Source organism: Zalophus californianus, chromosome 6 (assembly GCF_009762305.2).
Source record: "Zalophus californianus isolate mZalCal1 chromosome 6, mZalCal1.pri.v2, whole genome shotgun sequence".
Taxonomy (NCBI): Eukaryota; Metazoa; Chordata; class Mammalia; order Carnivora; family Otariidae; genus Zalophus; species Zalophus californianus.
In genome coordinates this window covers 13,734,304-13,746,799 of record NC_045600.1, presented here as the reverse complement: position 1 = coordinate 13,746,799, position 12,496 = coordinate 13,734,304, and the positions used below count along the sequence as shown (strand labels likewise).

General features: G+C 40.2%; 1 protein-coding gene across 6 annotated transcripts in view; it reads right to left on the bottom strand.

The window, feature by feature from the left end:
- EFCAB11 (EF-hand calcium binding domain 11) overlaps nt 1-12,245 on the bottom strand; it is a 172,236-nt gene extending 159,991 nt beyond the window's left edge. For 4 of the 6 annotated variants that reach the window (XR_003516009.1, XM_027572400.1, XM_027572403.1 and 1 more), the window contains exons 1-3: nt 12,018-12,165; nt 11,393-11,488; nt 7,393-7,438 (exon numbers count right to left, since the gene is read on the bottom strand). Coding sequence is in view for 5 of the 6 variants with exons in the window: in XM_027572400.1 (XP_027428201.1) it covers nt 7,393-7,438; nt 11,393-11,488; nt 12,018-12,092 (217 nt within the window). In the remaining variant the exon portion in view is untranslated. Of the gene's footprint in view, nt 1-7,392; nt 7,439-11,392; nt 11,489-12,017 lie in introns of all 6 variants that reach the window. The other 2 variants (XM_027572402.1, XM_027572399.1) reach the window with 2 other exon arrangements.
- Between the last annotated feature and the right edge of the window lie 251 nt (nt 12,246-12,496).

The window sequence follows — 12,496 nt, the reverse complement described above, 5'->3', positions numbered from 1 at the left end:
TGTTTATATGAACACAGAGTGTGCCCGGTAAGCAATCCACGCTGAGCTCTGCCTCCACACTGGCACAGCAAAGCACGGAGAGCAACAGGGACCGGGGGACAAGCACGCAGATGGCATCTACATTCACTCATTTCACTGAGTCCTCTTCTTTGCTTCTCCAACTTTGCAAAACATCCTTTCCCATCCAGCTCCGGTCCGCACCTCCTGTCTCCCTCCTCTCGTCTCTTAGAGGTTTTCTTGCCCACAGTAATTACCTGACATCTGGCCGTAAATGAAGTGACCAATACCCTTTTATCTTCCCTATCTTCAGTCAGTGTCCATGTCTCCTAATTCTTGTCTACCCTACAATGACACTTACTCAGCATCCTCTAAATGGGTAATGAAATAAATTAATTTAGGGGTGAACATCTACGGCCAATACCAACAAAATGGTCCTATGATTATGACTGCAAGATAAGGTAAGCATAAGGTGTATGCATTTCCTGGTCACAGAAAAGAATTAAGAGGTCAGCTGAAATCTGAAGTCAAACGAATAAAACCTTGCTAAACCTGCTATACTGGGACCTTTGTTCCTTAGGTAGGAGCCCCAAACAAGAAAACGTACACAACTAAGAAGGGTGTTTACAGTAGAACTTAAAACACTAGAAAATGGACATTAAAATTTAAATTTGGGAAAACAATACATTTCACAATCAACTATTGGGCTCAAAACAACTCAGATGAGATAGTAATAAACAAAAGTATACAAGCCAATTGGCCATTAAGCTCTTCCACAAATTATTTTCCAATTGAACTAACACTGGAGGGCATGACGGAGTCAAACAGTCCATAATCACCATTATGAGGAGTCAATCTCTGATTTTTCCATTGTTTAAGTTGAAGGTTAAAAGTAAATTCTTGGAAAGCTTTTCCTTCTTTAAGTATGCAAGTGAAATATGTTCATTGTTTTCAAAGGGTAATATGAAAAGAGGAAGGAAAAAAAAAAGCTGGATCTAATTGCCTAGTGAAAAGAAAATTCTGAAGTACTTTTTTTTCCCTTGGCATATTTTATGTGGATCCGGGATGAAAACACACTGACAGCTGTGTGAGGATTCAGTGGGGCAATATTCATGCAGTTCTTACTCACAGCACTTAACATACTAAGCAAAAGTCCCATAAATCTTATTTATTGTTATTCATATAAAACCCTCAACAATTTACCACACAATGAAGTCAAATCATTGGATATCACACGTGGTCTTTCTTTGCCCTTCGTGGAACTGCTGAGACGTGTTTGGCATTAAACCACTGGCCTACAATGAAGAAAGTTTAAGGAAGAGCCTTACAAAATTCACTAGTGTATTTACTGAACAGTTTGTGAACATCAATGGCCACACATCAGTCTCTCCAACATGTGATGTCGTGAAAGAAATAACCCATATCAGGGAAAACTGTCTCTCTAGATAAGAAGTTTCTATTGCATGGATGCTGATCATTGGATTGCCATTCCCTTTTTGTTCTGGACATTAGGTAGCTCAGAACCAAATCTGACATCAACCTCTAACAACAGTGGAGAACTTTCTGTGTACTGATCTATCTGTGATGGAAGTTCCTGGGGGAGTGAACACTGGCCTCAACTCTATCACAATGACTAATATGACCCACGGCACTATTAAAATCAAGGGAAGGGTTTATCAAATGGTTGAGAAGGTGAGCTTGGAGATCAGACCACTGTGGTCTGCTACTTAGCTAGCTGGGCCACCCTAACTTAACCTGAGTTTCAGAATGTTATAAACTTATAAAATGAGGATAATCTTGATAGCATAGAGTCATATTAAATTGAACAATTCATACACAGTGCTCATCATGAGTCTGCACATGGTAAGTTTTCAGAAAGTCATAGCTGTAATTATTATCTATAATAAATATTATAACACATGTAGATGTATTTTGTAAACAAATAAAGAACCATCAAATGCCAGGATGGAGATATTTTATTATTCCTCTCTAGAGCCTAATTTCCTCATTTAAAAGAAGGGAACAAATAAGTTTTCTAGGTCTCTTCTGGTTGCAACCTTCTTTTGTTCTCTACACTTAGAGAAGGTATGAACTGCATCACAGAGAACAAGGGTTATTAGGAAATACAACTCTCTAAAAGGAGTCACAACAGCACATATTAGAACCACCCCAACAGTGATCTGTTGTTTCTTAAACAAGAGGCTTGATTTTTTTTTGTCTCCGACTAATATAATTCCTTGTTCCCAGGGCCTAAACAGTTTTTGCTGATACCGGCTTGTTAGACGTTAAAATGCCTTCTTGCTACTTCTTCTGGCTACCCTCAAATTCTCCCAGTGTGACTTTCCTAGAGACACTCTACTCTTGCTTCTAATGGCTTTGACTTCACTTTTCGTTCCTCTCAATTTTCACAAGGAGAACCTACAGAAACGACCGCCTTTTAGAGAGACCAGAAGCTCCTGGGAAGTAGGACCTGGGCACCCAGGTTTAGGTACTGTGTGAAGTGTGTGCCTGGTTAAGACTCTGCCAATTCAGGATCAATCCAGATGTGAGTCTGGATCTCACCCAGGAAGCTGGGCGGCAACTGGGCCTGCACAGAGAATCCTTTAGGGTGGCATGCTAGAGACCTGGCATGGCCTCGTCTGGATGTAGAAAGAGCCACAGCTAGCTGGAGAACTCCCAGGTCATGGCTACCAAGAGCAACTTTGGAAAATGGGATTACCTGAATAAATAGCTTCCAGAAAGCCAAGGCCGACATATCAGTTCTTCTTCAAGATCAAAACATTAAGGAGAGAGATCATATATTTGACAAAACATTTAAGCTGTGCATAAACCCTCTTCCTGCATGAAAAATAACATGTAAAAGGTGACTCATGTATGGAAAGGGTGAAAAGAAGGAGTTGATGATCTGAAATTGGTTCAGGAGTGAAGAGTTGTAACAGAAAAAAATTAGGTTAGCAGCAATCAAAGTTTGGCAGTGATTTCTTGCAAGGATAACTTTTTTACTCTTTCTTTTGAGTATTTGTAGTCTTGAGTCTCCCTCTCAAAGGAATACAAATTAAAGCTAGGTGGAAAGGTAACCCTGACTTTAAGTCTAGTCCTTTAATCTTGATGGTAGTGATTCCCTGAGAAGGTTAATTTGCCATTGAGATCAAGACCAGAAGAGGACAGAGAGGAAAAAAAGAAGAAGAAAGAAAGAAAGGAAAAAAAAAAATAAAAAAGAAGAGGAAGGGAAAAGACCAGAAACCTGTAGACTGAGGAGAGTCCTTTGACACAAATTTCAGAGCAAGGTGCTAAGCACCTCCACTGTGATCTCATTCCTCCCCTTTCTTCCCCTGAATTTCTCAGAGGACTAAGTTATTTTGTAAACTTTTGAAATATATCTTAAAATTAATTATTAGGAAAAGATGCTGTGAAAAGAAGCATCTTTATGATCTCATTGAGAAGTGGATGTGAGAGTAGATGTAATATCCTCAATATTAAATGCAGGAAAATGCATATGGGAGCTGGTCCAGGAGCATATCATCAAAGTCAGAAAAGCCTCATAAGGAAGACTATTTTCACTATCAAAAAATTCCAGTTTTGAAGCAATTCTTACGCCATAAGAGTTTGAGAAAATGTTCGATAATAAGGCAGTCTTCATTATATACGAGAGAACTCAGGCTGGGAGAGACCATGTAAACGCAGTGAATGTAGAGAAACTTTTATCCAAAACATAAAGCTCCAGTGGACATGAGCACTGGTATCAAAAGGAAGCGCTATGACTCCAACAAATGTGAGAAATATTTCTGCGTGAAGTCAAAACTCAAGAATTAGAGAATTCATAAAGAAAATTTTCTAACTTTCATGAACATATCTTTAGCCACAAGTCATAGTCAAACTGAGTCTCTCAAACACCAGGAAAAAAAATACACACACACACACACACACATATATATATATGTACACATATACATATATATGCATCTATTTATGGGAGGAAACTAACAATGGCATACTTGGAGCAGCCTTTTGCCACAGATCAGTTCTCACTTTATATCTGAGCACACACACACAACAGAAACCTTTAGAAGGTAATGAAGGTAGAAAACCTTCTGCCAGAATTTACCCTTCAAATTACCCATACAGGAGAGAAATCACATGAATGTAACACAGGCAGGGAAACCTTTTTATGAAGTCTCATTAAACACGAGAATACATGGTGGGGGGATCTTATGATATTGAATGTAGGAAAAAGTTCTGTCAGAGTCCATCTTGGCTCTACATCAGAGAATTCACTATACCTGTAAAGAACATGGGAAACCTTTCTTCCAGAACACCTCTTTGGATATCAAAGAACGGGCTGAGGAAAGAAAACCTGCATGAAGGCAAACCCTCAATTCAGAATCAGAGAACACACATTAGGGAGAAGATCTATGAAAATAATGAATGATCGGAGAGTGCCTCCAGCAGCAGTCACACTTGCTATATCAGAAAAGTCACAAAATGAAGCAGCACTGGGTGAGTAATGTGTGGAGAAGACCTTCACCCAGACAGAATCACTTACTGTCAGGGGACTGTTATGGAGAGAAGCCCTATCAATGCAAAAAATGTGGGAAATCCTTCTGCCAGAAGACAGAAACCTTTTAGATTAGAAAATTCACATAGAAACCCACAGAAAAAAATGTAGGTAAGGCATCATCAAGCAGTTACAACTAACCGAACATTACAGAAATAATATTTGAATATCCTGAAAGCAGGAAAATTTTTGTAAGAAAATAAAGACCTGGGGAAATTCCATCAAGTTAGAGGGTTTGTTAAAAACACATTCTCCTGGGGCACCTGGATGGCTCAGTCAGTGAAGCGTCTGCCTTCAGCTTGGGTCATGATCCCGGGGTCCCTGCTCAGCTGGGAGTCTGCTTCTCCCTCTGCTCCTCCCCCTGCTTGTGCTCTCTCTCACTTGCTCTCTCATTCAAATAAATAAATAAAATCTTAAAAAAAAAAACAAAAAACACATTCTCCTGCCAATAATTTGCTCTAGGAGTTATGGTTCATATGTGATTCCAGAGCTTGTATACAAAAAAAGCAATCAGTAAACTCCTTCGTAAATCTAACATTTATAAATAAAAAGATTTTTAGGGGCACCTGGCTGGCTCATTCAGAAAAGCATGCGACTCAATCTCAAAGTCATGAGTTCAAGCCTCACGTGGGGTGTAGAGATTACTTAAATAAATAAAACCATAAAAATAAAAGATTAAAAAGAAAAAAAAAGAAAAGAAAAAGCCACACCAGTCAGAAAGACACAGGAGCCAGCTTGAGGAAGCACTCAATGGCCAAGTCTGTGACAAAGTGAAGACTAAAATAACTGAATTAATAGAATATAAATTATTAAAAACATAAATTCATGTGTCCATGCCGATAATAAATAGATTGATCAAGAAGGGAGGTCTCTTGCCCATAGCCAAGAGCTAACTGGAAGAGGTACTGGGCGGGGGGCTGGGTAGTGCAGCTGGCGTACGACTCTTGATTGTGGCTGGGGTCATGATTTCAGGGTCCTGGGACAGAGCCCCAAGTCAGGCTCCATGCTCAGCGGAGAGTCTGCGTCAGATTCTCTCTTCCTCTGCCCCTCCCACTCATGCTCTCTCTCTCTCAAATAAATACATAAATAAATCTTAAAAAAAAAAAAAAGGAAGAAGCACTGGGATTAGAAAATCATTACTTTCCAACCATTATGGCAAAAACTGGGTCAGACAAGAATCATGGTTACCCAATCTAGGGGGAAATTTTGATGAGAAGCAAAATATTTGCAATGTCTTCAGTATATCTCCACAGACTGCTTGTTAGTTGCTAAAGGAATAAAAGATAAACAATACAATGGAGAAACTGGACGACATCTTGATCAGTGATAAAAATTAATATCATCTGTGAGGGAGAGATGGATATTATGTTCCTCCAGACATGGCACCTAGAGAGGGACATATCACCTAAACAGTATTCTTGCTCAGAATGCTTAACTTCAACCTAATTACAGAGAAACATCAGGCAAACACAAAACAAGGACCATTCTTAAAAAACAAATAGTGAGGGCTGGGCTATTTCCTCAAAAATACCAATGTTATAAAAAGGCAAGTTTAAAGGAGGCTAAAGAGACACGGCATCAAAGACTAATTCCTGTATTAAATGAGGAATGGTGTTATTAAGGACATTATCAGATCAAGTGATGACACTGGAATATAAGCAGTAAATTAGATAAAAATATAGGATCAATATTAGTTTATGAAGTTGCTAGTGTGCTGTGGTTTTAGGTTCAGTGCAGCGAGAGGAGGGGATAGTGGTAGGAGGGGGCCGAAGCGGTAAGAAGTTAACAGTAAGTGCATTTGGGTTCAGAGTATACAGCTCTTCTCGGTACTATTTTTATTTTGCAACTTTCTGTAAGCTCTAAATTATTTTTTTTTAAAAAGGTAATTTTTAAAAAGCCAGTCCAGCATGTTCTGGACCCTATCTCCAAAAACAACAGGTATTCCCCTGTCTCTCTCATCTTCCTTTTCCCTCTTCACTAGAGCAATCTGCTAAGCTCAGACACATCTTTAAGTGCAAAAAAACAAAACAAAACAAAACAAAACTGCTCTAGACCCCCAGCCACTCTAAAAGACTTATCTACCACTACAGCCTGGCCTCTGTCTTCACTGCTCTTGCTAAAGTCAGTAAACACACCCAGGTCGCCAACTCCAACAGTTACTACCTACCTGACCTTTCCACAGTGTTGACGTCCTTTTCCTTGAAAGAATCTGCTTCTCCTCACTTTTGAGCAGACACCTGTCATTTTCCTCCTGCCCTTCTGCCCCCTCTAAATCTTCTGCCATTTCCTAACTCTCTCCCGAACTCTCTCCCGGACTTCTCATGATTGAAGTTCCTAAGATTTTCAGTCCACTCTGTCTTGCTTGGCAGTCTCATCCATCCCCGTGGCTTCAAAAACCATCTACGTGCCAATGACTCCCAATTTACTTCTCCAGCCCACAGCTTTCCTCTGAATTCCATATTCACACAGCCTGAGTGCCCTGACATCGCTGACTGAAAGGTCTCAAACTTAACATATGCAAAAGTGAACTATGGGTCTCCCCCAACCCCATACCTTTTCCCCCTAGTCTTTCCATTTCAACGAATGCTACTTCCATTCATCTAAATCAGAAAATCCCCACCATCAGTTGGATGTTGACATTACAAGCAACGTTTTTTCATTATGCTTTTCAACGGTTTAAAACTTCCCTACAATAAACATATATACTTGTGAAGACATTAAAGAACCAAAACCTCTTTCTTTGAAACAGAACAAAACAAAGATGTGCTTTATAATCTCTATTTTTGTTCTTAATTTTCACTTTATGAATGTCTAAAAATTAATATTAAGTTTCATATTACCGGAAGTGTTTGGATTTACTGAAGACATAATGGAATCAGCTTCTATCTAGAAGAGAAGAAAGAATAGCAGATATAATTTCATCAAATGTTTTCACAGTGCAAGTTCTTAATTCCTGAGGTGTGGGGAAGGATTGTATTTTATGAGAAACCAAATGTCTTGAGTTCAGCCGACAAGTAATACCACAGGACAGCTGTAAGAGTCATTTTATTCTTGCATCTATACCTAGGGTGGGGGGGATGGGTGAAATAGGTGATGGGGATTAAGGAGGGTTGTGATGAGCACCGGGTGTTGTAGCTGTTGAATCACTGTATCATACTCCTGAAACTAATATTACACTGTGTTAACTGGGATTTAAATAAAAACTTAAAAAAATAAAATAAAAAATAAAGTGGTATTAAAGCAAAAAATATCCCTATATCTATAAAATACAATATGCTAATCCGCTACAGACTCTAATGGCCCCAAAACTGTTCCATTGACCAAAACAGTTTAAGCATATATAATCAACTTGGCTGTCACATATGCAGCATAACCTAAAAGGTAACCTTTCTATTTTAGACAAATACAAGTGATTATTGCAATGAGCTCGATGGCTTTATTTTTGAACTTTTTTTCCTGATTATAAAAGTAACATGACATAGAAATCATGAAAAATATTAAAAAATCATGAAGAACGCTTTTAAGAACAGCCATCCAATGAGAACCGCTATTAACATTTTGGCCTAGTCTCCATTTTTCCCCCTATGGCTTTTTAAACATATTTCAGAACACACCCTGTATATGGTTCAGGAAACTGCTTTCACCATACATTAAAATATAAGCATTTTCCTGTATGGTTACAAGGGCCTTATAAACATGATGGAATTGGAATCTTGGCAACACTTGGATTCTGTACTTTCTGTACTTTCCTCTTGCCCTTGCCAGGTGGTTCCTGTTGCATCTTCATGGAGCCCCTGCTTACCCTTAAATATTGGTACCTCCCAGTGGTGTATCTCTCGCCGTGTGCATACTGTTCTCAGGCAACACCACCCAGTCTCATGCTCTGAGCTATCAAACCTGTAAACTGAGGAGTCCTGAATCTGTCTCCAGCCCTTCCCTCCCAATTCCTCATCTGGTTCCAGATCCCTGCATTTACAAAGGGCGGCAAAATCTGAGGGCAGATCTTTACCACCAAAACCTTAACACTAGCACGGTATTTAATGAGTGAATTCACTTGGGAGTCCACAGCCTCCTCAAACTTAATGTGCCCCAAACTGAACTCGTTGACTTTCTCCCAGGCCTACTCCTCAGTTTTCCTACTTGGTGGCATTTACTATTGCTTCAGGCCTGGTTTCACACCCCTCTCTTACAGCCAACCACATCTAATCATCAGGGCATAACATCTCCCAACATGACAAAGTTCTTCTGGATACTTCATACTAGAGGAGGCTAGCTAGCTCTTCTAATCTAAGTGATGCCTAAACTGCTACTTTTCACAAGAATTAGAAGACCCTCTTCCTTGTCCCCTTCACTTTGGGTTCTTTCTGTTCTTCTCATGTTAGCATTGATCAGAGTTTTATAAGCCTCTCTACACTAACTTGTGATCTGCTTCACAGTAGGGGCTATATTTTATTCATTTTTATATCACTAGCAACTAGCAAGTGTTCATTTTTTTAAATAGGAACACTTTTTTTTTTAAAGATTTAATTTATTTATTTGACAGAGAGAGAGAGAGAGAGCACAAGCAGGGGGAGCAGCAGAGAGAGAGGGAGAAGCAGGCTCCCTGCTGAGCAGGGATCCCGATGTGGGGCTCGATCCCAGGACCCTGGGATCATGATCTGAGCCGAAGGCAGATGCTTAACCGACTGAGCCACCCAGGCGCCCCTTCACTTCATAAATTTCATTGTGTAAACAGTTGCATGAGTGGACAAATGATTTATTACATGTCGTGCATTTCAGTAAATATTTCATTTGCTCAAAAGCAATATTCGAAAATAAAACCCCAGGGGCTCCTGGCTGGCTCAGTTGGTGGAGCATGCAGCTCTTGATCTTGGGGTTGTGAGTTCAAGCCCTACGTTGAATGTACGAGATTACTTAAAAATAAAATCTTTTAAAATTAATTAAACAACACCCCAAACCTCAAGCTAGTATAAAAGTAAAAATCTGTTACATTTCACAGAGGGTATGCATTGTCACTTATTTAACACAAGTTCATAACAAATGATTGACAGGTGTACAGATGATTTGCTATCACTTTACTGTTTAGTGATCTGCAGTCAGATAGTTGATTAAAAAATGAAATCCGCTACCTCGGCAAGGTATGAGAATAAAAGTAAAAATCTGTTAAATTTCACGGACTGTACATATCTGTCTTACCACATCACTGTACTTGTCATTCATTTCCTCACTTATATTCTAAAATTAAAGCCAATTAAGGAGATTCAGGGATGATAAAAGCAGAATGAAACCAACTATCTTTCCAGCTGAACACAGCTTAAATACAATGCTTCAAAGGCTGGATCCATTTAGCTGACTTGCTTTGGAATTCTAGCTGAAATGACTGCAGGTGAAGAGAAGAGCTGCAATTTCTGGGAGTCACCCCTATTTCTCTGAGCTCCACAACCAGCATCTCAGTAACCAAGCATTTGCTAGGAGGTGAACCACTTTGAGCCCACCTGGTCCGTTTATGGGACAGATTTGTGTCAACAGAACTTATTTACCATGAGGTTGTGATACGTTTAAGCATAACGAGGGATGGAGACGCGATACATCACGTGGTTCCTGGCTTTGCTGGGCTTGCAATCTGATAGGCAGAACTCACTCTTGAGGAAAAGCCGGGCCAAACTGGTTTAAGGAGGGCATGGGGTGGGGGGAGGACATTCCAGGCAGAGCCCTCCGTTTGATGGCTGCAACTGAATTTCTTAAAGCTGGACAAGATCTTGTCTGGTTAATTCCAGTTCAGCATCTTAACAAGAGGGATCCATCTCTAGAATCAACGTAACAAGGGGAGCAGGAAATCTGTCCTCCTAAAGCAGGACGCTCCTTGAAACTCAGCTCAACTCTCCTTATTAGTGAATTAGTGCAAACTTTCCTGAAGAATATCCAACAAAATTTCAAATGTACCTAGCAACTGCACTCCCAGGAATTTATTCCATAGATATACATCCACAAGTATAGATATGCATATAAAATGATGCTCAACACGACAATGTTTGTAGGAATGAAAAATAATGGAGGCAATCTAAATGACGAAAGACAGGAAACTGGCTAAAGATAATATTACACAACTACTTTTTAAAACGTGGTGGTGTGTGCTTTTATGTTCATTGTTAAGTGAAAAAAGCAAAATAAAATAGGTATAGTATGTACCTACTTATGTTTTTATTTAACCCTTTATTTTTAATTTTTTAAAATATTTTATTAACATACTATTTGTTTCAGGGGTACAGGTCTGTGATTCATCAGTCTTACACAATTCACAGCCCTCACCATAGTACATATCCTCGCCAATGTCCATCACCCAGCCACTTCATCCCATTTATGCTTTTAATAGAATGCTAGGCATGTTTGTTATACATAGGAAATTTTGGAATGACACACAAAAAATTGTAAATTATGGTAACCCCTGAGGAGTGGGACTGCTTGGTAGCAAAGGAGGGGATTTTACATTCAACTTTATACTTTTTCCAGACTGTCTGAATTTTTTGTCTATGGAACCGTATTAGTTTTATAATTTAAATGAATTCCTGTTACCAATACCCCCCCCCCAGCCTTCCTTCTTGACATCTCCCTAGCATCTTACATTTATTATAAGCCGGGTGGTGAGAAAAGCTTCATGAATTTTAATTCATCCCTGAGTTAGGTTCTTAAGAAGAGTAAAATTCAGCACTGGACACATCTCTGAAATCGCTCTGAGAGGCAGTCATTTTAAACATCGGAAACTAGCCACTGCACTTGACTTAGAACCCACCCACCCTTGTATTGTCTGCCCCATTCCCAAATAGATGAAGAAAGCTCTACCTTGGAGGGCTTGTACCCAAACAGCATTACAACAGCAACTTTAAAGTCCTCTCTGCTTAGATAGCCTTTGTTATCTTCATCGCATGCTTTAAATACCTAAAGAACATGAAATAGCTTCAGTTAGACCGAAACGGTTTGTTCTATTACTTTTATTACTAGTTTATATTAAATTTAGACCTCTAAAATCTAAAACTTAGCTGAGCAGGAGGGTTCGGAGATGGGAGTTGCATTATCTTAATTTTCCTTCTCAAGAATTATTAATGTGCTAAAATTTACCCCCCGAAATGTGCAAACGACTTAATCGCTAGACTGACGGAAATTAATTCCTTTAAACCACTGGGATAAATTCTATCCAAAATTCAGTCCTAGAATTAGGAAGGTGAGACAGATATAAGGTTAGAGGTTCTTATTAATAAACTGGAGCGGGGAAAAGGAGCTTGGAAGTAGCCAGAACACTGGACAGAGAGCGAGAAGCCTTGCAGCCCTCGGCTCAGTCATTAACCATGGGCCTTTGGAAGGACAGTGCAGTCCCTGTCAGTGCAACAGAGATTAGTGAGACCCAGGCGGGTGAACGAAATGGGAGCCCTTGGTCAAGAGTCGGAGAATCAGCCCTCCGGACACCTACTTCCACCCACTTCCTGTGTTCTGAGGGGCTAGCTTCCCACGTCCGTGGCCGGGCTCCGGCCTCGGAGAAAAACATCTCGACCACCACAACCGAAAGGGACTGGAAAAACCCGAGACCTCCACGGCCAGAACCCGGTTGCTGCAATTCTCTGGCTACGCTCACCGCAGCTAAGGAAGCTGAACTTGGCCGGGCAACTCCAACGTCTTCTCCCATTGGACGGCCTGCTAGCCACTGGCGTTGATCCCGCAGCTCTATTGGCCAGAAGCTTTAGGCCCGTTTCCTTGGAACAGCCTATGGCGGAGAGGCTCCTGGGCCCGCCCCCAGTCTTGCTATCGCCATGCTCGGCCCCTTAACTCCTTGCGCACCACTGGGATCTCGCTCACCTAAGTCCTGCTTCAAGGTCTCTAGCAAGGTTCCTCCCATGTTTCTGCCCCCACACCTTGCAATAAGTTACTGTGGTAATTTTTATCTATGACACT